General features: G+C 46.1%; 1 protein-coding gene across 3 annotated transcripts in view; it reads right to left on the bottom strand.

The window, feature by feature from the left end:
- Nucleotides 1-23,896, bottom strand: part of LOC115117497 (catenin alpha-1-like) — a 237,558-nt gene that overhangs the window by 66,211 nt on the left and 147,451 nt on the right. For all 3 annotated transcript variants that reach the window (XM_065018283.1, XM_065018284.1, XM_065018282.1), the window contains exons 11-14: nucleotides 8,233-8,325; nucleotides 6,632-6,788; nucleotides 4,535-4,735; nucleotides 2,548-2,699 (exon numbers count right to left, since the gene is read on the bottom strand). In XM_065018283.1, the coding sequence (XP_064874355.1) occupies nucleotides 2,548-2,699; nucleotides 4,535-4,735; nucleotides 6,632-6,788; nucleotides 8,233-8,325 (603 nt within the window). The remainder of the gene's footprint in view (nucleotides 1-2,547; nucleotides 2,700-4,534; nucleotides 4,736-6,631; nucleotides 6,789-8,232; nucleotides 8,326-23,896) is intronic.

Below are 23,896 nucleotides of genomic sequence, written 5' to 3'. Positions count from 1 at the left end.
TATGTTATCTGACTATAGACTGTATGTTATCTGGCTATAGACTGTAGGCCTGTTCATTTATCAGACTAGATACTGTATGTTATCTGGCTATAGACTAGTTCATTTATCAGACTAGATACTGTATGTTATCTGGCTATAGACTGTAGGCTTGTTCATTTATCAGACTAGATACTGTATGTTATCTGGCTATAGACTGTAGGCTTGTTCATTTATCAGACTAGATACTGTATGTTATCTGGCTATAGACTGTAGGCTTGTTCATTTATCAGACTAGATACTGTATGTTATCAGGCTATAGACTGTAGGCTTGTTCATTTATCAGACTAGATACTGTATGTTATCTGGCTATAGACTGTAGGCTTGTTCATTTATCAGACTAGATACTGTATGTTATCAGACTATAGACTGTAGGCTTGTTCATTTATCAGACTAGATACTGTATGTTATCAGACTAGATATACTGTGTATAATCCCCTGTCATTACTTTATTGTAAGTAGAATTCAATTTAGCTGAATAAAATAGAAAGGATGTTTTTCCCATTACGGAGCAACTGTGCATATGAAATGGCTACCGGGCTGCCCGGCGCGACTATTTGATGTGATTTTAGATTGCATTGATGTCAGAATGATTAGAGGGACAATAGAGCCCTGAGTAGCAGGCCCTTAGGCCCTGATGGAGGGACAATAGAGACCTGAGTAGCAGGCCCTTAGGCCCTGATGGAGGGACAATAGAGACCTGAGTACCGGGCCAGTAGGCCCTGATGGAGGGACAATAGAGCCCTGAGTAGCAGGTCCTTAAGGCCCTGATGAAGGGACAATAGAGCCCCGAGTAGCAGGCCCTTAGGACCTGCTGGTTGTTAAGGTATGACCAGCGAATGTCCAAATCAGAATTTGATTTGATGACAGTGCTTCAATGGTGACAGGGAATTTTTACTAACGGGTATGACCATTGACTGTCGGTGTGGCGCTAATATGGTCACCGTAACAGCCCTAGCCAGCACCACAATCAATCAGGATAACAAGATTGGCGCTCCCCAGCTCTCTTTCTCCTTCTCTCTCTCAGCCGCTGTCCTCTCCCCTGTCGTCTCCCCTGTCTCTCCCCTGTCTCTCCCCTGTCCCCTCCCCTGTCTCCTCCCCTGTCTCCTCCCCTGTCCCCTCCCCTGTCTCTCCCCTGTCTCTCCCTCTCCGTCCTGCTCACTCCATTTTAAGTAGACTAATTAAACATGTTAGGACTGTTTTCCCATGTGTGAATAATGGTTTCTATGGGCTAAGAACAGCAAGGCCAATTTCATCAAATTATTTAAAAACGTACAAAAGCGTCCTAAAAATTCAAAATCAAATAGCTAAATTACCCTTGGTATGACCATCTTAAAACCAATTCCATATGTTCACTTAGTAGACACCCCCCCCTCGCACCCATGACATGAAAACATACGGTACACAAAGCATCAGCTATTTGAGCTCACACATCACTTCACAGCCTAATTCACTAAACGGGCTCACACACCAGGGCTTTCAGACAGCACTTTGTTCCTGCTGGCCTAAATGTTTGTTTTAATATAAAAAAAAATGGTAAAAAAAATACATAAATGCCATACTGGATGATAAACATTAAGGATCTACCCTGGGACTTCTAAGGAGTTATATAGGTGCTTCATTGACTCAAAAAAAAAAGAATAAGAAGAGTGAGCGATGTTAAAGCCCCTATGCTCAGCACGTACAAAACATGAAAGAACTGCATCTACCACTGACAGTGGGGAGGACAAGAGAGACCAGAGAGAAGACAAGACTAACACGAGTTCACCTCTCTCCTCATTCACAATGTTGGATTAACGAGGACCAGAGAGAAGACTAACACGAGTGCACCTCTCTCCTCATTCACAATGTTGGATTAACGAGGACCAGAGAGAAGACTAACATGAGGAGCTCAGTGCACCTCTCTCCTCATTCACAATGTTGGATTAACGAGGACCAGAGAGAAGACTAACACGAGTTCACCTCTCTCCTCATTCACAATGTTGGATTAACGAGGACCAGAGAGAAGACTAACACGAGGAGCTCAGTGCACCTCTCTCCTCATTCACAATGTTGGATTAACGAGGACCAGAGAGAAGACTAACACGAGTTCACCTCTCTCCTCATTCACAATGTTGGATTAACGAGGACCAGAGAGAAGACTAACACGAGGAGCTCAGTGCACCTCTCTCCTCATTCACAATGTCAAATCAAATCAAATTTATTTGTCACATACACATGGTTAGCAGATGTCAATGCGAGTGTACCGAAATGCCCCAAATGTTGGATTAACGAGGAGAGTAAAAGGGTACAAATATCTCCATTAAAAACTTCAACCCCCTGTCATGGCCATAAGTGATTGAGACACGAAGACATTTAAGTGAAGGAGAGGCACATCAATAGTGCACGGTCGATGTAGTGTTGGTGTCTTCGGTGTGTACACTCACAAGATCCTGACAACAGTGCAGTTAATAAGGAGAGTTAGGGCTCATTAAATAGTGCACTACGTAGTTGTCTAGCGTGTACACTCACCCTGATCATCAGCACAGCCTTGCGGATGTCGCGGACTCCATCGTAGACCAGACGGGAGGCATCGATGAACTCGTTCTCGTCCACGGGGAGTGTGGGGTTGGCACTCAGAGCCTCGACCGCTGCCTCCACCTGCTCTGTGAACCTGGGCATGACTGGTGGAGGTGGCAGAAAGAAGGGATGAAATATGTCACGCAAACTCACAATGCAGCAGTATCGACTGTACACAGCAAATAAAAGTGAAAATATCAGAAAATCCCATGCTACAGAACGTCATGTCTGACACAACGCAGCTCAAACCCAGCCCCTAGCTAACAACAGGCTACCCAGCCCCTAGCTAACAACAGGCTACCCAGCCCCTAGCTAACAACAGGCTACCCAGCCCCTAGCTAACAACAGGCTACCCAGCCCCTAGCTAACAACAGGCTACCCAGCCCCTAGCTAACAACAGGCTACCCAGCCCCTAGCTAACAACAGGCTACCCAGCCCCTAGCTAACAACAGGCTACCCAGCCCCTAGCTAACAACAGGCTAACCAGCCCCCAGCTAACAACAGGCTACCCAGCCCCTAGCTAACAACAGGCTACCCAGCCCCTAGCTAACAACAGGCTACCCAGCCCCTAGCTAACAACAGGCTACCCAGCCCCTAGCTAACAACAGGCTACCCAGCCCCTAGCTAACAACAGGCTACCCAGCCCCTAGCTAACAACAGGCTACAAAGCCCCTAGCTAACAACAGGCTACCCAGCCCCTAGCTAACAACAGGCTACCCAGCCCCTAGCTAACAACAGGCTTCTCAGCCCCTAGCTAACAACAGGCTACCCAGCCCCTAGCTAACAACAGGCTACAAAGCCCCTAGCTAACAACAGGCTACCTGTTAAACACTTAATCTAGGCCAAGGACGAGACTGGAGTTTTTCCTTATTGTAGGCTACAGCTTTCACCACTTTTATTCTTTGGTTGTTCACAACACTACTCACAATGTTAAGTACATGGCCTCACATGTGAATCCTTAAAAGAGATGGGTGTGGCTAAAGTCTAAGAGGGTGTGAACTATGCTGAATGGATGTAGACAAAGAAGAGCTCTCCAGTACCAAACTTTCAAGGGCTATTTTCTCAACAGTGAGGTTACAAGTTGATGAACTTCCAAAGCAGAATTACTTTCCCCATTGTTCCTCAACTGCAGTGTCTGATATACCATTTTGTAGCTCTCGGTCTCTGCGTTTAACCAATGTTTCTACATAAGACTGAATCAAGGATGTCAAGTCACATCTAGGGAAGAGGGTGTCATGTGTGTGTGTGTGCAGGGAGCTAATTTGTAGCTACGGTGCCTCTGTTCCCAGTCCCCCCTCTAATCCACCATTTGATACAGACCCCTAGGTGAGAGACCATCAAAGGGCTACATAAAAACCAATACATACACACTTCAAGAGGCCTCCACAATTACAATGAATATCAATGAGATTCTTTCTTTAGATCGCAGCCAGCTAAACTGACTTGCCAATAAATAAACAAAGACTGACAGTTGCCTTTTAATCCTGGGAGAGAGAAAAAAAACAAAGCAGATTGGCCATTGAATAGTTAATGGCCCTAGCTAGCTGTAGTGATTATAGAACACTTTACGGACATGGTGCGCGTCAATACACTTACTACCTGACAGTAGTACATAGAATTAAAAGATGGTTTAAAGAGGGGGATGATGGGAAGTTGTGAGAGGGATCAGAGAATGGGAAGGGAGGGGGGGCGAAGGTAAGGAGAGAGCAGGAGAGGAGGTAGGGAGCGAGAGAGAGGAGAGTATTGGAGGGAGCAGGGTCTGGCTGTGTTGTGTGATTGAGTAACTCAACCCAGCAGTCAAATCTGTAGTAGTATTAGAAGGTTGGTTTAGCCTGACCCCCCTATCTATGTGAGATGGATAGAAGAGGGATGAAGAAAATACTAGCAGAGACACAGAGGAGAGTGTTAATGAAAACGTGATATCAGAAAGATATGTTACCCGTGTTAGTGAGTAGCTTGGTGGCCTCCAGAACCTTCTCTGTATAGACTCCAGGTTCATAGTTGTCCATCTCACACGTGACCACATGGACCACTCTGGCGGCGCGGCCACGGATGGCGCCGGCCGTGCGGTCCAACCCGTCCACATCCTTCTCCTGCAGCGCTATCACACACTTGTTCACGTCCTCCAGAATGTGGTTCTCTGGAAGATACAAACCAATCAACGTTTATTCATATAGAAACATTCGCTCCGTAGGTATCGGACAATCCTACTGAAACTATTTGTTTGGGGGACGAGTCTGCCAGACGAGCCACAATAATATTGCTTTCTCCCCCCTTCATCCGAGACAAGCTTAGACTTTTTTAAATTAATTTTTTATTTTACTTGGTGACTTACACACTCCCGTAACAAGGACACAGTTTACAACAGGCAGCGTCTGAATGGTGTTCAGAAGCAGGAAATGTTCATCCTTCATGACAGATGTGTTAACATTGTCCCTGGATCAACACTGGGGGAGGGAGCTAACAAACAAACCAGACGAAGGCGAGAGAGAAACATGGGGGGGGGGGGAGATAACGAGGCAGGAGAGGGAGCTCAACAGAAAATGGAAGAGTCATCCTCTCATTTAGACTCCTCGTTAAACGGAAGAGTCATCCTCTCATCTAGACTCCTCGTTAAACGGAAGAGTCATCCTCTCATCTAGACTCCTCGTTAAACGGAAGAGTCATCCTCTCATTTAGACTCCTAGAAGAGTCATCCTCTCATCTAGACTCCTCGTTAAACGGAAGAGTCATCCTCTCATTTAGACTCCTCGTTAAACGGAAGAGTCATCCTCTCATTTAGACTCCTCGTTAAACGGAAGAGTCATCCTCTCATTTAGACTCCTCGTTAAACGGAAGAGTCATCCTCTCATTTAGACTCCTCGTTAAACGGAAGAGTCATCCTCTCATCTAGACTCCTCGTTAAACGGAAGAGTCATCCTCTCATTTAGACTCCTCGTTAAACGGAAGAGTCATCCTCTCATCTAGACTCCTCGTTAAATGGAAGAGTCATCCTCTCATTTAGACTCCTCATTAAATGGAGTTACAAATAGACGGCTACGAATAATAGATGAGAACTCTTTCTAAATAGTGTGGTCTACAGCTTATCATAAGGTACTCTACCCTCAGGCGAGCAATACCTAGATATCGTGCACCAGGAGTTACTGACAAATAGACACACACCCTCGCCTAAAACAGACGTAGCTGCTCTGTCCTGCCGATGCACGGAGAAGCAGGCCAGCTCTATATTATCTGTCTCGTCATTCAGCCACGTCTTAATCGTAGATCGTCCAGTTTTTTCCCCCAATGATTGAAGTTGGCCAATAATACGGAGAGTAGTGGTGGTTTACCTCATCGTTGGCCAATAATACGGAGAGTAGTGGTGGTTTACCTCCTCGTTGGCCAATAATACGGAGAGTAGTGGTGGTTTACCTCCTCGTTGGTGGTTTACCTCCTCGTTGGCCAATAATACGGAGAGTAGTGGTGGTTTACCTCCTCGTTGGCCAATAATACAGAGAGTAGTGGTGGTTTACCTCCTCGTTGGCCAATAATACGGAGAGTAGTGGTGGTTTACCTCCTCGTTGGCCAATAATACGGAGAGTAGTGGTGGTTTACCTCCTCGTTGGCCAATAATACGGAGAGTAGTAGTGGTTTACCTACTCGTTGGTGAATTCTTACAAGGCACCCCACCCTCCTCCCCCTTTCTCTCCATCTCTTCTTCACGCGGATGACGTGGATTTGGGCCTTGTCTCGACAAAACAGTATATTCCTTTGCGTCGGACTCATTAAAGAAAAACATATTTTGTCCAGTTCGAGGTGAGTAGTCGCTGTTCTGATGTCTAGAAGCTCTTTTCGGTCATGAGAGACGGTAGCAGAAACATTACGTACAAAATGAGTTAGAAACCATGCGAAAACACTCATTTTGTACATAATGTTTCTGCTACCGTCTCTTATGACCGAAAAGAGTTCAGGAGCCCGTAAACCAGCATCCAGCCTCATTACTTATATAAAATGAGATGAACCCTGGAAAGAAAAGCTCCGCCCCCTTCCTACTTACCAGACACACAGAGGAAGTCGTCAATGCTGGTGATGTCATCGACGGCGTCAGTGAGAACGCGGACCTGTTTCTCCCAGGACTCTTTGAAGAGGTCCATGTTGTCCTGAGCAACCTTACTGTTGGGCTTGGCAGCTAGAGCCAGAGCCGCATTAATCACCTGTTACAGAGCATTCACACACCAGTTACCAGATTAGTAGATTAGTTACTACAGCAGGTAGATTAGCATAAGGAGTTACTACAGCAGGTAGATTAGCATAAGGAGTTACTACAGCAGGTAGTTTAGCATAAGGAATGTGTAATGTATCTAAAGACCAGATCAGCCTCCCAGACCAGCACACTCACAGACCCCCCCCCGGGGCTGGAGGAGGGATGAGGAAGTGAAGCTGTCAGGATATGGGGCTGGAGGAGGGATGAGGAAGTGAAGCTGTCAGGATATGGGGCCGGAGGAGGGATGAGGAAGTGAAGCTGTCAGGATATGGGGCTGGAGGAGGGATGAGGAAGTGAAGCTGTCAGGATATGGGGCTGGAGGAGGGATGAGGAAGTGAAGCTGTCAGTATATGGGGCTGGAGGAGGGATGAGGAAGTAAAGCTGTCAGTATATGGGGCTGGAGGAGGGATGAGGAAGTGAAGCTGTCAGTATATGGGGCTGGAGGAGGGATGAGGAAGTGAAGCTGTCAGGATATGGGGCTGGAGGCTAGATGAGGAAGTGAAGCTGTCAGGATATGGGGCTGGAGGCTAGATGAGGAAGTGAAGCTGTCAGGATATGGGGCTGGAGGCTAGATGAGGAAGTGAAGCTGTCAGGATATGGGGCTGGAGGCTAGATGAGGAAGTGAAGCTGTCAGATGAGGCTAAGTGAAGCTGTCAGGATATGGGGCTGGAGGCTAGATGAGGAAGTGAAGCTGTCAGGATATGGGGCTGGAGGAGGGATGAGGAAGTGAAGCTAGATGAGGAAGTGAAGCTGTCAGGATATGGGGCTGGAGGAGGGATGAGGAAGTGAAGCTGTCAGGATATGGGGCTGGAGGAGGGATGAGGAGGTGAATCTGTCAGGATATGGGGCTGGAGGAGGGATGAGGAGGTGAAGCTGTCAGGATATGGGGCTGGAGGAGGGATGAGGAGGTGAAGCTGTCAGGATATGGGGCTGGAGGATAGATGAGGAAGTGAAGCTGTCAGGATATGGGGCTGGAGGAGGGATGAGGAAGTGAAGCTGTCAGGATATGGGGCCGGAAAAGGGATGAGGAAGTGAAGCTGTCAGGATATGGGGCTGGAGGAGAGATGAGGCAGTAAAGACGGCAGGTTATGTGGGAAGGGGGAGGGGTTTAGGAACGGGGGGGCTGGAGGTGAGAAGTGTTGGCATCTTGGCAGGACTATGGAGCTGGGGGTTGGGGATGAGCTGAGAGGCAATGAAGGTGGGGAGAGGGGAGAGGAAGGAGAGCTGGCCAGAGGAAGGAGAGCTGGCCAGAGGAAGGAGAGCTGGCCAGAGGAAGGAGAGCTGGCCAGAGGAAGGAGAGCTGGCCAGAGGATGGAGAGCTGGCCAGAGGAAGGAGAGCTGGCCAGAGGATGGAGAGCTGGCGAGAGAGAGAAGGTAGAGAGACCGGCAGGTACCTGGGGGCAGAGTGTCTCCAGCTGGGAAGCGGCCATACGGACCAGCTTGACTCCCTCCTCATTATTAGAGATGGAGCAGGCCAGGTTGGCCACCTAGACAAACAAACAAACACAGGAACAGTCAGACTCACACCTACATACAAACTGCACAGCATTGTAGTCTCAAACATAATGTTTCACTGTCACCATCTCAGAGAGGAGCGAGATGAGACAGTCAGGTTCCGATTATATACAGTACACACAGCATGGGAGTGTACCACACCTAGTAAACTGAAACACCGAAACAGTCAGACTCACACCTACATACACAGCATGGTCAGTGTTCCACACGTACATACACAGCATGGTCAGGTCAGTGTTTACCCTAGATTCATTTAGCAGTGGAATCACTGATGACACTCAGTTTTCTTTTACAAAGAATAATGTTCAGACCCCTCGTTCAAACCCCTCGTTCTTCCACGTTACAGCCTTATTCTAAAATGTATTAAATAAAATAAAAATCCTCAACCTACACAAAATACCCAATAATGACCATTTTTTTTTTATAAAAAAAAAAAATTGAAATACCTTATTTTCATAAGTATTCAGACCCTTTGCTTATGAGAATCGAAAATGAGCTCACGCGCATCTTGTTTCCATTAACCATCCTTGAGATATTTCTACAACTTGGGAGTCCACCTGTGGTAAATTCAATTGATTGGACATGACTTGGAAAGGCACACACCTGTCTATATAAGGTCCCATAGTTGACAGTGCATGTCAGAGAAAAAAAACAAGCCATGAGGTCGAAGGAATTGTCCATAAAGCTCAGAGACAGTATTGTGTCACGGCACAGATCTGGGTAAGGGTACCAAAACATTTCTGCATTCCCCCAAGAAATACAGTGGCCTCCATCATTCTTAAATAGAAGTTTGAAACAACCAAGGCTCTTCCTAAATCTGTCCGCCCGGCCAAACTGAGCAATCAGGGGAGAAGGGCCTTGGTCAGGGAGGTGACCAAGAACCCGATGGTCACTCTGAAACATCTCCTGAGTTCCTCTGTGGCGATGGGAGAACATTTCAGAATGACAACCATCTCTGCAGCACTCCACCAATCAGGTCTTTGTGGTAGAGTGACCAGTCGGTAGCCATTTCTCAGTAAAAGGCACGACAGCACGCTTGGAGTTTGCCGAAATCACCTAAAGGACCATAAGAAACAAGATTCTCTGGTTTGATGAAACCAAGATTGAACTCTTTGGCCTGAATGCCAAGTGGTAGCAGCATCATGTTGTGGGGATGTTTTTCAGTGGCAGGGACTGGGAGACTAGTCAGGATCAAGGGAAAGATGAACGGCGCAAAGTAAAGAGTGATCCTTGATGAAAACCTGCTCCAGAGCCCTCAGGACTTCAGACAGGGATGAAGGATCACCTTCCAACAGGACAACTACCCTAAGCACAAGATAACACAGGAGTGGCTTCGGGAGATCTCGGAATGTCCTTGAATGGGCCAGCCAGAATCCGCACTTGAACATATCTGGCGAGACCTGAAAACAGCTGTGCAGCGACGCTCCCTATCCAACCTGAAGGGGCTTGAGAGGATCTGCAGAGAAGAAATGGGAGAAACTCCCCAAATACAGGTGTGCCAAGCTTGTAACAGACTCAAAGCTGTAATCACTGCCAAAGTTGCTTCGACAAAGTACTGAGTAAAGGGTCTGAAAACGTATGTAAATGTCTAAAAAACATATTTGGTTTTGTCATTATGGGATATTGTGTGTAGATTAATGGGGGGGGGGACTATTTAATCAATTTTAGAATAAGGCTATAACATAACGTGGAAAAAGTCATGGGGTCTGAATACTTTCCCAAAGCACTATATATAAGGGGTCAGCAGGGTAGCCTAGTGGTTAGAGTGTAGGGTCAGCAGGGTAGCCTAGTGGTTAGTGTAGGGTCCGCAGGGTAGCCTAGTGGTTAGAGTGTTGGACTAGTAACCGAAAGGTTGCAAGTTCATATCCCCGAGCTGACAAGGTACAAATCTGTCGTTCTGCCCCTGAACAGGCAGTTAACCCACTGTTCCTAAGCAGTCATTGAAAATAAGAATTTGTTCATAACTGACTTGCCTAGTTAAATAAAGGTAAAATAAAATAAATACACAATTGCATTTTAACGATGGCAATTGGAATGCACAGAGATCCTAAGGCCCATTGTCATCTACCGCATAAAGCGCTACATATAAGGAATTGGCAACTCCTTCTGTTTCTGAGAAACCACTTGATTTCAACATGAACAAAGTAGACAGGCTGGCGTTCAAACAGTTGCTCTCTCCAAAACAGACCGACCAGGTGAAAGCTATGATCCCTTATTGATGTCGGGCTGTTAAATCCACTTTTTAAAAAATCAGTGTCGATGAACGGGAGGAGACCGGTTAAAGAATGATTTTTAAAGCCTTGAGACAATTGAAACATGGATTTGTTTTTGTGTGCCATTCAGGGAGTGAATGGGCAAAACAAAAAGATTGAAGTGCCTTTGAACAGGGTTTGGTAGGAGGTGCCAGGTGCACCGGTTCGAGTGTGTCAACAAATGCAATTCTGCTGGATTTTTTCCCCCACGTTTAACATTTTGAGAATGGCCCAAAATCAATGAGTCTTTATGAGTCTAAATTACTAGCCTAGTTGGTTTAGCCACAGAAAGAGAGCAACCTTCCCGCTAGCCTTGATTGGCTGAGATAATAAGTGGGCTGGCCATGCCAAGAAATGAGTTTGGATTGGTCTACCATGTAGCACGTTTATGTCTATAATATGAGCTGGTCAGTATCTGTAGTTAATCCTTTCTAACGCAGATTTTAATAAAGATATCACGTAGTAGAACTGCAAAAGTGTTGCTCTCCACTTTCTGGAGGACCAAGTTTTGAAATCGAGTATGATAGCTAAGGAGATGGAGAATATTCTGGCGTTTGATTGCATTTATGCAGACAAGTCAAAAAGAGAACAACTGGTTGGCTAGTTAACGTTACGTGTATGATCAGTGTAGTAATATTATTTGTATCTCAGAGCCATTTGCATTGCTAGTTATAGCCTAATGGTAGCTATCTAACGTTGAACCTGGTTGGTTAGCTACCTGCAGATTCCTGCAGGGTAGTAACGTTATGAGTTGGCATTGCTGTTCATTGTATAGCTAGCTAGCTACATCTCTAAACAAAAGATTCCACTGGGCAAGTAAATATCTCAATAGAATGTTTATGATGTCACTGCAACAACAACTGTCGATAGATGTAGCTGTTAAATTCGCTCTGGCGATCTACTCCGATTTCAGAGCACTGAATGTGCCAGAGTGCAGAATAACTGATGAACTTACGAACACTCAACACCTGTTGAATACGGTCGGTGTCGAGAAACGTTGGCAAAGAAAAGCTTAATTAAATTGTTGCCAGCGGCACAGTTACAGTCACCAACACTCTGGATAACATGAAAACAGCCTAATCAAGCTCTGCAAGGGCGAGTAAAATGGAGTGAATTGTTCTCTCATTTATGTCTGGACATAGCTAGCAAGCTAGCCAACGGTAGCTAATTAGCTTGGGTGCTTGACTGCTGTTAGGTCAGAAAGCTCTGATCAACCTTGCTTTTTGGCCAGAGCGTCCAGTAGGCGCTCGGGACGCGCCGAGCGCGAAACACTCAATTTACTTACGGCCAATCGGACTACAAATATTTGTTGTGAATCCTTAAAGAGATGGGTAGGGCTAAAGCTTAAGAGGGTGTGAACCATGCTGTATGGGTGTAGACAAAGAAGAGCTCTCCAGTAGGTACCAAAACATTCAAGGGCCAATTTCTCAAAAGTGAAGTTACAAGTTTATCAACTTTCAAAGCAGAATTACTTTCCCAGTGTTCCTCAACTGCAGCTGCATATACAATTTTCTTGAGTCTCTACTTTTATCCAATGTAAAAATATATATATTTTTCTGCTACATAAGACAGAATCGAGCAGGTCGGTCAAATTAAGACAAGGTAGACCTGAAAAATGAACAGGGGTTTGTCTGCCCTAAAGCATCGTGGGGGGGAACAGATTATCTGGCTGTTAGATAAGAGAAAAGGATAACCTGCATTCTAAGTACACCAACCTTGATGTAACACAGGCAAACCAAATCTTAGTTTTAATTCCTCCTATAGCAAAGCTGTCCATGAGTCAGGCAGTATTGAACTGTCCAAATCCAACGGACAGACGTCAAGCTCAACTCCGCAGCCCATGGGAGACTGGACACTTGCAAGGTGTAGGAGATCAGGGAGGCAGTCTGGCCACCCTTCATCTATCTGTGAAGAGCTGATGCGGCTGTCAAAACAGCTTTTCCCCGCTTGAGCCCCGGGAGTCAGCACGGATCCTGGATGTATACCAACAGGCAACCCTGTGGCACCCTCCCCTATGGCGACTACAGTTCAGCAGGTCACGTCCCCATCCGATTCCACCACGACCACCATCATTGTGGGAAGCTCGATGGTGAGAGATTTTAGCAAGCCTGCGATCTGTGGACTGACCAAGGTCCACTGCCACCCAGGAGCCCGTGTCCATGACTTCACCTCCCCCCTGCCCATGATTCTGGCAAACTACTCCAATATTGACAAACTTTTTAGGCGATCTGAGGAATTGAGGGAGGACTACAAAATCTTCACCAGCATAGGGAAGAGAATTATCATCTGCTTTATGAGAAACGAAAATGAGCTCACGCGCATCTTGTTTCCATTAACCATCCTTGAGATATTTCTACAACTTGGGAGTCCACCTGTGGTAAATTCAATTGATTGGACATGACTTGGAAAGGCACACACCTGTCTATATAAGGTCCCATAGTTGACAGTGCATGTCAGAGAAAAAAAACAAGCCATGAGGTCGAAGGAATTGTCCATAAAGCTCAGAGACAGTATTGTGTCACGGCACAGATCTGGGTAAGGGTACCAAAACATTTCTGCATTCCCCCAAGAAATACAGTGGCCTCCATCATTCTTAAATAGAAGTTTGAAACAACCAAGGCTCTTCCTAAATCTGTCCGCCCGGCCAAACTGAGCAATCAGGGGAGAAGGGCCTTGGTCAGGGAGGTGACCAAGAACCCGATGGTCACTCTGAAACATCTCCTGAGTTCCTCTGTGGCGATGGGAGAACATTTCAGAATGACAACCATCTCTGCAGCACTCCACCAATCAGGTCTTTGTGGTAGAGTGACCAGTCGGTAGCCATTTCTCAGTAAAAGGCACGACAGCACGCTTGGAGTTTGCCGAAATCACCTAAAGGACCATAAGAAACAAGATTCTCTGGTTTGATGAAACCAAGATTGAACTCTTTGGCCTGAATGCCAAGTGGTAGCAGCATCATGTTGTGGGGATGTTTTTCAGTGGCAGGGACTGGGAGACTAGTCAGGATCAAGGGAAAGATGAACGGCGCAAAGTAAAGAGAGATCCTTGATGAAAACCTGCTCCAGAGCCCTCAGGACTTCAGACAGGGATGAAGGATCACCTTCCAACAGGACAACTACCCTAAGCACAAGATAACACAGGAGTGGCTTCGGGAGATCTCATGGGCCAGCCAGAATCCGCACTTGAACATATCTGGCGAGACCTGAAAACAGCTGTGCAGCGACGCTCCCTATCCAACCTGAAGGGGCTTGAGAGGATCTGCAGAGAAGAAATGGGAGAAACTCCCCAAATACAGGTGTGCCAAGCTTGTAACAGACTCAAAGCTGTAATCACTGCCAAAGTTGCTTCGACAAAGTACTGAGTAAAGGGTCTGAAAACGTATGTAAATGTCTAAAAAACATATTTGGTTTTGTCATTATGGGATATTGTGTGTAGATTAATGGGGGGGGGGACTATTTAATCAATTTTAGAATAAGGCTATAACATAACGTGGAAAAAGTCATGGGGTCTGAATACTTTCCCAAAGCACTATATATAAGGGGTCAGCAGGGTAGCCTAGTGGTTAGAGTGTAGGGTCAGCAGGGTAGCCTAGTGGTTAGTGTAGGGTCCGCAGGGTAGCCTAGTGGTTAGAGTGTTGGACTAGTAACCGAAAGGTTGCAAGTTCATATCCCCGAGCTGACAAGGTACAAATCTGTCGTTCTGCCCCTGAACAGGCAGTTAACCCACTGTTCCTAAGCAGTCATTGAAAATAAGAATTTGTTCATAACTGACTTGCCTAGTTAAATAAAGGTAAAATAAAATAAATACACAATTGCATTTTAACGATGGCAATTGGAATGCACAGAGATCCTAAGGCCCATTGTCATCTACCGCATAAAGCGCTACATATAAGGAATTGGCAACTCCTTCTGTTTCTGAGAAACCACTTGATTTCAACATGAACAAAGTAGACAGGCTGGCGTTCAAACAGTTGCTCTCTCCAAAACAGACCGACCAGGTGAAAGCTATGATCCCTTATTGATGTCGGGCTGTTAAATCCACTTTTTAAAAAATCAGTGTCGATGAACGGGAGGAGACCGGTTAAAGAATGATTTTTAAAGCCTTGAGACAATTGAAACATGGATTTGTTTTTGTGTGCCATTCAGGGAGTGAATGGGCAAAACAAAAATATTGAAGTGCCTTTGAACAGGGTTTGGTAGGAGGTGCCAGGTGCACCGGTTCGAGTGTGTCAACAAATGCAATTTTGCTGGATTTTTTCCCCCACGTTTAACATTTTGAGAATGGCCCAAAATCAATGAGTCTTTATGAGTCTAAATTACTAGCCTAGTTGGTTTAGCCACAGAAAGAGAGCAACCTTCCCGCTAGCCTTGATTGGCTGAGATAATAAGTGGGCTGGCCATGCCAAGAAATGAGTTTGGATTGGTCTACCATGTAGCACGTTTATGTCTATAATATGAGCTGGTCAGTATCTGTAGTTAATCCTTTCTAACGCAGATTTTAATAAAGATATCACGTAGTAGAACTGCAAAAGTGTTGCTCTCCACTTTCTGGAGGACCAAGTTTTGAAATCGAGTATGATTGCTAAGGAGATGGAGAATATTCTGGCGTTTGATTGCATTTATCCAGACAAGTCAAAAAGAGAACAACTGGTTGGCTAGTTAACGTTACGTGTATGATCAGTGTAGTAATATTATTTGTATCTCAGAGCCATTTGCATTGCTAGTTATAGCCTAATGGTAGCTATCTAACGTTGAACCTGGTTGGTTAGCTACCTGCAGATTCCTGCAGGGTAGTAACGTTATGAGTTGGCATTGCTGTTCATTGTATAGCTAGCTAGCTACATCTCTAAACAAAAGATTCCACTGGGCAAGTAAATATCTCAATAGAATGTTTATGATGTCACTGCAACAACAACTGTCGATAGATGTAGCTGTTAAATTCGCTCTGGCGATCTACTCCGATTTCAGAGCACTGAATGTGCCAGAGTGCAGAATAACTGATGAACTTACGAACACTCAACACCTGTTGAATACGGTCGGTGTCGAGAAACGTTGGCAAAGAAAAAGCTTAATTAAATTGTTGCCAGCGGCACAGTTACAGTCACCAACACTCTGGATAACATGAAAACAGCCTAATCAAGCTCTGCAAGGGCGAGTAAAATGGAGTGAATTGTTCTCTCATTTATGTCTGGACATAGCTAGCAAGCTAGCCAACGGTAGCTAATTAGCTTGGGTGCTTGACTGCTGTTAGGTCAGAAAGCTCTGATCAACCTTGCTTTTGGCCAGAGCGTCCAGTAGGCGCTCGGGACGGCCGAGCGCGAAACACTCAATTTACTTACGGCCAATCGGACTACAAATATTTGTTGTGAATCCTTAAAGAGATGGGTAGGGCTAAAGCTTAAGAGGGTGTGAACCATGCTGTATGGGTGTAGACAAAGAAGAGCTCTCCAGTAGGTACCAAAACATTCAAGGGCCAATTTCTCAAAAGTGAAGTTACAAGTTTATCAACTTTCAAAGCAGAATTACTTTCCCAGTGTTCCTCAACTGCAGCTGCATATACAATTTTCTTGAGTCTCTACTTTTATCCAATGTAAAAATATATATATTTTTCTGCTACATAAGACAGAATCGAGCAGGTCGGTCAAATTAAGACAAGGTAGACCTGAAAAATGAACAGGGGTTTGTCTGCCCTAAAGCATCGTGGGGGGGAACAGATTATCTGGCTGTTAGATAAGAGAAAAGGATAACCTGCATTCTAAGTACACCAACCTTGATGTAACACAGGCAAACCAAATCTTAGTTTTAATTCCTCCTATAGCAAAGCTGTCCATGAGTCAGGCAGTATTGAACTGTCCAAATCCAACGGACAGACGTCAAGCTCAACTCCGCAGCCCATGGGAGACTGGACACTTGCAAGGTGTAGGAGATCAGGGAGGCAGTCTGGCCACCCTTCATCTATCTGTGAAGAGCTGATGCGGCTGTCAAAACAGCTTTTCCCCGCTTGAGCCCCGGGAGTCAGCACGGATCCTGGATGTATACCAACAGGCAACCCTGTGGCACCCTCCCCTATGGCGACTACAGTTCAGCAGGTCACGTCCCCATCCATTCCACCACGACCACCATCATTGTGGGAAGCTCGATGGTGAGAGATTTTAGCAAGCCTGCGATCTGTGGACTGACCAAGGTCCACTGCCACCCAGGAGCCCGTGTCCATGACTTCACCTCCCCCCTGCCCATGATTCTGGCAAACTACTCCAATATTGACAAACTTTTTAGGCGATCTGAGGAATTGAGGGAGGACTACAAAATCTTCACCAGCATAGGGAAGAGAATTATCATCTCTGGCCCCCTCTCGTGCTACCAAAGGAGTTCGGAACGTTTCCGTCGACTCTACGTGAAAGGTAGCTGCGTTCCACTTCCTTTCTGAAGACAAAAGGAATTCTCCGGTTGGAACATTATTGAAGATTTATGTTAAAAAACATCCTAAAGAATGATTCCATACATCATTTGACATGTTTCTACGTACTGTAACGGAACATTTTTTACTTTGTCTGAAACTAGTGAACGCGCTTCATGAATGTGGATTACTGGACTGAACATGCTAACAAAAGGAGCTATTTTGACATAAATGGACATTATCGAATAAAACATTTGTGGAACTGGGATTCCTGGGAGTGCATTCTGATGAAGTTCATCAAAGGTAAGTGAATATTTATAATGCTATTCTGACTAATGTTGACAACATGGCGGATATACAGTGGGGCAAGAAAGTATTTAGTCAGCCACCAATTGTGCAAGTTCTCCCACTTAAAAAGATGAGGCATGTCATTTTCGTCATAGGTACACTTCAACTATGACAGACAAAAAATCACATTGTAGGATTTATTAGGAATTTATTTGCAAATTATGGTGGAAAATAAGTATTTGGTCAATAACAAAAGTTTATCTCAATACTTCGTTATATACCCTTTATTGGCAATGACAGAGGTCAAACGTTTTCTGTGTGTGTGGCGGCTCGGCCATGGAGCTCCGAACAAAACTGTTCTTGTGCTGACGTTGCTCCAGAGGCAGTTTGGAACTCTGAAGTGAGTGTTGCAACAGAGTGAGTACAGACAATTTTAACGGGCTTCAGCACTCTGCGGTCCCATTCTGTGAGCTCGTGTGGCGTATTACTTCACAGCTGAGCCATTGTTGCTCCTAGGCGTCTCCACTTCACAATAACCGCACTTACAGTTGACCGGGGCAGCCACAACAGAGCAGAAATGTGACTGAATCGTTTGAAAGGTGGCATCCTATGACGGTGCCACGTTGAAAGTCACTGAGCTCTTCAGCAAGGCCATTCTACTGCCAATGTTTAGCCTTTGGAGATTTCATTGCTGTGTGCTCGATTTTATACACCTGTCTGCAACAGGTGTGGCTGAAATAGCAGAATCCACTCATTTGAAAGTCCACGCACCTTTGTACACTACACACCCCCTCCCAACACTACACCTCCTACACCTCCCCACACTACACACCCCCTCCCAACACTACACCTCCTACACCTCCCCACACTACACACCCCCTCCCAACACTACACCTCCTACACCTCCCCACACTACACCTCCCCACACTACACACCACCACCACCCCTTACCCTCCACCCCCCACCAACACCCCCCTCCACCCCACCACCAACACCCATTACCCTCCACCTCCCAACCGCTCCCCACCACCTCCCAACCCCTCCCCACACTACACACCACCTCCCTACACCTCCCCCACACTACACACCACCTCCCTACACTACACACCACCTCCCAACCCCTCCCCACACACCACCTCCCAACCCCTCCCCACACTACACACCCCCCCTCCCAACACTACACACCCCCTCCCAACCCCTCCCCACACTACACACCCCTCCCAACAACTCCCCACACACCCCCTCCCAACCCCTCCCCACACTACACACCACCTCCCAACCCCTCCCACACACTACACACCACCTCCCAACCCCTCCCACACACTACACACCACCTCCCAACCCCTCCCCCTACACACCACCTCCCAACCCCTCCCTACACACCCCTCCCAACCCCTCCCTCACCCCCTCCCAACACACCCCTCCCAACCCCTCCCTACACACCCCTCCCAACCCCTCCCCACACTACACACCACCTCCCAACCCCTCCCCACACTACACACCACCTCCCAACCCCTCCCTACACACCACCTCCCAACCCCTCCCTACACACCACCTCCCAACCCCTCCCTACACACCACCTCCCAACCCCTCCCTACACACCACCTCCCAACCCCTCCCTACACACCACCTCCCAACCCCTCCCTACACACCACCTCCCAACCCCTCCCTACATTACACACCACCTTTTGTACACTGGTTGACTGGTTGACTCCTCAGACAGGTCTTGTGGTTCTCCATAGTCATAACTCAGCATATGCTTTACACTTGTACACCTTACATATACTGAACAAAAAATAAACCATTTCGAAGATTTTACTGAGTTACAGTTCGGGCTGTGGATTGTCATGCAAAAGTCTGCCGGTCTCACAGCATTGACCGTTAATTAACAAACAAGTTCAGAATCTCCAGGCCGTCAAGCTGCTGATGCGCTTTAGGAACATCGACATAAAAAAAAAGGTCAATGAATCAATTCAATATACACCATGACAATAAATACCCGATTTATTTTAGTCTGGTCTAAACAAACATTATGATACGAAGACCATGTATTTCAGCAGAACAGAATGAGTTGGCCTTCGTTGGGTTTCGTTTTTCTCGGGAACAGAAACACCATAATGTTAATCAAATTAAGCCAAATTTCTTAAAATCAATCCCATTATACTTTATTACATAAAAGAAAAAGGTTTTAAATTCTCTGGTAATGCCAATATGGAAGACAAGCAAATGCTTCTCAACCGTGCCCTCTGGTGAAACTAGCACTAACTAAAAAAAAACAAAATGGCTGACAATTCAATAACGTGCCACAGAATGCTGCAGCAGCAGCCAAGCCCGGTGTGCTGCAGTATGACGCACATCTCATATAGGAGGAACCACTGTATGTTAATTTTTTTTTCATTTACATTGAGCAGGAGAGGGGGGGGGGCATGCAATCCGTATGTACTCGAATAGCAGAGCTGTGCTTAATATGAGCAGCTGAGAAATAAATATAACACTTATTTCACTCCAAACATCAACTACTGTTTGAGGGCGTAGAATTAACACTACACCTCGCAACACTACACACCCCCTCGCAACACTACACACCCCCTCGCAACACTACACACCCCCTCCAAACACTACACACCCCCTCCAAACACTACACACCCCTCGCAACACTACACACCCCTCCAAACACTACCCCCCCCTCGCAACACTACACACCCCTCCAAACACTACACACCCCTCCAAACACTACACACCCCTCCAAACACTACACACCCCCCAACACTACACACCCCCTCCAAACACTACACACCCCTCCAAACACTACACACCCCTCCAAACACTACACACCCCCTCCAAACATCAACTACTGTTTGAAGACGTAGAACTAACAAGTCAGTAAACGTTGGAAAGTTTGTGTTGGCATATAGTTAATATGGCAAATTCAATGTATTATTTGACAACTAATAATAATAAATATTTAAAAAAACAAGGTAAGCCAGTAAAGAACAAGTTCTTATTTACAATGACGGCCTAAGAACAGTATGTCCTCCGGAAACCGGAAACCGATAAGTGGTCTTTGACGGGTAGAACGACAGATGTAGACATCAGACAGCTGACATTCTGCTCTCCAACCCCTGTTCCTGCAGCTACCCAGTACTTAATATGGGACACCAAGTGAAATCTGTTTGGGAACAAATCGATAGTAACGTGCTATCATAACAAAACATATTTAATTACAAAACTGTTGAAAGCCCCTCTCTCTGCACACTAGAGAAAGGAAAAGAGGAGAGGGAGGAAGAGATGGACACACTTGCTGGTGAGATATTCTCTATAGCTAAAAAAGGTAATGTGTCACCCAATTAATTATGAAAATATAATTACTAGGCTATACTAATTGTATGCCACCCTGCAGACTTAATGAACCGACAGCATCAACTAGAGCTGTGTGTTCTCTCCCAGACTCATGGATAGGCATGTCGGGGGCGTAGCACAAGGTAACCAGTCCATCCAGTATGCATAATACAGTCCACCCACAAAAAGGAGTTTATTCAAATGTGTTTACATTTTGGAGGCTAGACCAAAGACATTATTTTATATTTTTCTGGCATGCATAATGTGTTAGACTACATATTGTATAAGAGTACAATCAGTGTTAAATTCAGTGTTTTTGTTTAAGGGCTTGGGTTCCTAAGCCTATGAATATGCATCGGCTCTAATATACATATGGGTGTTTTGAACTAATCGTCAACTTAAGAAAGCTCTGTCCATTTCGTTTCGTGTTAGGCTTTGAAAACAACACCCACAAGTACCATGTTATACACTCAGTTTGCCTCTGATGTTAAACGTCTTTCTTCAAATGGATCATCACAGAAAGGTGAGTTTTAAGCACATGATACTGTTTGATCATAAATGTTTGATGTGATTTTTTGATTGAATTTGCATTGATGTCAGTGTTTAGAGGGACAATAGAGCCCTGAGTACCAGGCCATTAGGACCTGATGGAGGGACAATAGAGCCCTGAGTACCAGGCCATTAGGACCTGATGGAGGGACAATAGAGCCCTGAGTACCAGGCCATTAGGACCTGATGGAGGGACAATAGAGCCCTGAGTACCAGGCCATTAGCACCTGATGGAGGAACAATAGAGCCCTGAGTACCAGGCCATTAGGACCTGATGGAGGGACAATAGAGCCCTGAGTACCAGGCCATTAGGACCTGATGGAGGGACAATAGAGCCCTGAGTACCAGGCCATTAGCACCTGATGGAGGGACAATAGAGCCCTGAGTACCAGGCCATTAGCACATGATGGAGGGACAATAGAGCCCTGAGTACCAGGCCCTTAGGACCTGATGGAGGGACAATAGAGCCCTGAGTACCAGGCCTTTAGGACCTGATGGAGGGACAATAGAGCCCTGAGTACCAGGCCCTTAGGACCTGATGGAGGGACAATAGAGCCCTGAGTACCAGGCCATTAGCTCCCTCAAAACTTGAGACATCTGTGGCATTGTGTTGTGTGACTAAACTACACATTTTAGAGTGGCCTCATCTCTAGCACAAGGTGCACCTGTGTAATGATCATGCTGTTTAATCAGCTTCTTGATATGCCACATCTGTCAAAGGAGAAATGCTCACTAACAGGGATGTGCAACAAATTTGTGCACAAAATTAAATACTTTTTTTCTCTCTCGTGTGTATGGGATCTTTTATTTCAGCTAATCAAACATGGGACCAACACTTTACATGTTGCATTTATTGAATTGTTTCAGTGTCCATTTAAAATGCTCCTAAAGTTAAACTACATCTCTGATTATAAAATGACTTAATGTAAAACGAGTCATTATACACAGCGAGAGGTGACGAGCCATTACGACGTTCTGCAGACACTCGCATGTAATTAAATAGATCATTATCTCTATGGTTACAGAGCATGCTACTGTCTGGTTGCCTTGGTGACTGGTCTCCTGGGTGACTGGTCGCCTGGCTGTACTGCTGACAAGTAACACCTACACTGTCCCTGCCTGGCCTACTGAGGTGACAGGCAGTCAGGGACAAGGAGTCTAGCTGGCACACTGGATGTGTTCTGTGGTACAGGTGAACTACGGTACTCTACCAGTGTGGCAAGTCTAGGGCTGTCAACTGCCTTTAATATATCTCCTCTCTTTTTACCTAAAGGGATACATTGTCGTGTTGCAAAATTCCGTGAACTTTCAATAAATTCCCTGGTTTCCAGAAATCCTGTTTGGAGGATTCCAGAAATCCTGTTTGGAGGATTCCAGATTCCTGTTTGGAGGATTCCAGATTCCTGTTTGGAGGATTCCAGATTCCTGTTTGGAGGATTCCAGATTCCTGTATATTCCCTCCTGATTCCGGGAAACTTCCCACCGGGATTTCTGGAAGACCAGGGAATTTATTGAAAGTTCCCGGGTAATTTTCAACCCTAGAACAGGGTAAAGAAATCACAGGGTGACAAATCACAGCTCTATTCCCTCTGGAGCTTAAAGGGATACATTGGGATTTTGGCAATGAGGCCCTTTATTGACTTCCCCAAAATCAGATGAACTTGTTGTGTGTCTCCAACTAGCGTTAGCATAATGAATGGATGTCTATGGTACTGTAATTGCTAGCAGATACCCATCCAAATCATTATGCCCGTAACTTCATACTGGACACAGACCAAAAAAAAAAACGTGAACACACACACCTAAAGGTTGGAGCGTTGGGACAGTAACCCAAAAGTTTGCTAGTTCGAATCCCACATCGATCTGCCCTGGAGCAAAGCACTTAACTCTACTTGCTACAGGATTGTCGTAAATAATGACCGCCCAAGGCCGTGATGCGCCTCTCCAAGGGCGTGCACCTTGTACATGCAGTGAAACACGATAAATATAAGCACCCCCTATATGATGTGTTTGGGATTGCTAGCTACCATTAGCTGGTAGTTGCTGGCATGATTATAGAGAGGAGAGAAACCGGTGCATATTTAATCCACCCTCTTCCATCCACAGAGCCATTCAAACATTCACTGAGCAATTGTCTATTTGTCTTTCATGTCTAAATAGAGACAGGAGAGGAGAGTTCAAATTGGATTCAGAGCATAAGTACCTCAAGGCAGTGAAGGAAGCAGCATATCTCTCCCTGCCTGCTAAACTCTCCCCAGTCTCCCCCTGCCTACTAAACCCTCCCCAGTCTCCCCCTGCCTACTAAACACTCCCCCTCTCTCCCTGCCTACTAAACTCTCCCCAGTCTCCCGCTGCCTACTAAACCCCCCCAGTCTCCCCCTCTCTCCCTGCCTACCAAACCCTCCCCAGTCCCCCCCTCTCCCTGCCTACTAAACCCTCCCCAGTCTCCCTGCCTACTAAACTCTCCCCAGTCTCCCCTCTCTCCCTGCCTACTAAACCCTCCCCAGTCTCCCCCTCTCTCCCTGCCTACTAAACCCTCCCCAGTCTCCCCGCTCCCCTGCCTACTAAACCCTCCCCAGTCTCCCCCTGCCTACTAAACCCTCCCCAGTCTCCCCCTGCCTACTAAACCCTCCCCAGTCTCCCCCTGCCTACTAAACCCTCCCCAGTCTCCCCCTGCCTACTAAACCCTCCCCAGTCTCCCCTGCCTACTAAACCCTCC

Source organism: Oncorhynchus nerka, linkage group LG5 (genome assembly GCF_034236695.1).
Source record: "Oncorhynchus nerka isolate Pitt River linkage group LG5, Oner_Uvic_2.0, whole genome shotgun sequence".
In the NCBI taxonomy this organism is placed as follows: domain Eukaryota; kingdom Metazoa; phylum Chordata; class Actinopteri; order Salmoniformes; family Salmonidae; genus Oncorhynchus; species Oncorhynchus nerka.
Note: the sequence above shows the minus strand (reverse complement) of the source record. Positions and strands in the feature narration are given on the sequence as shown.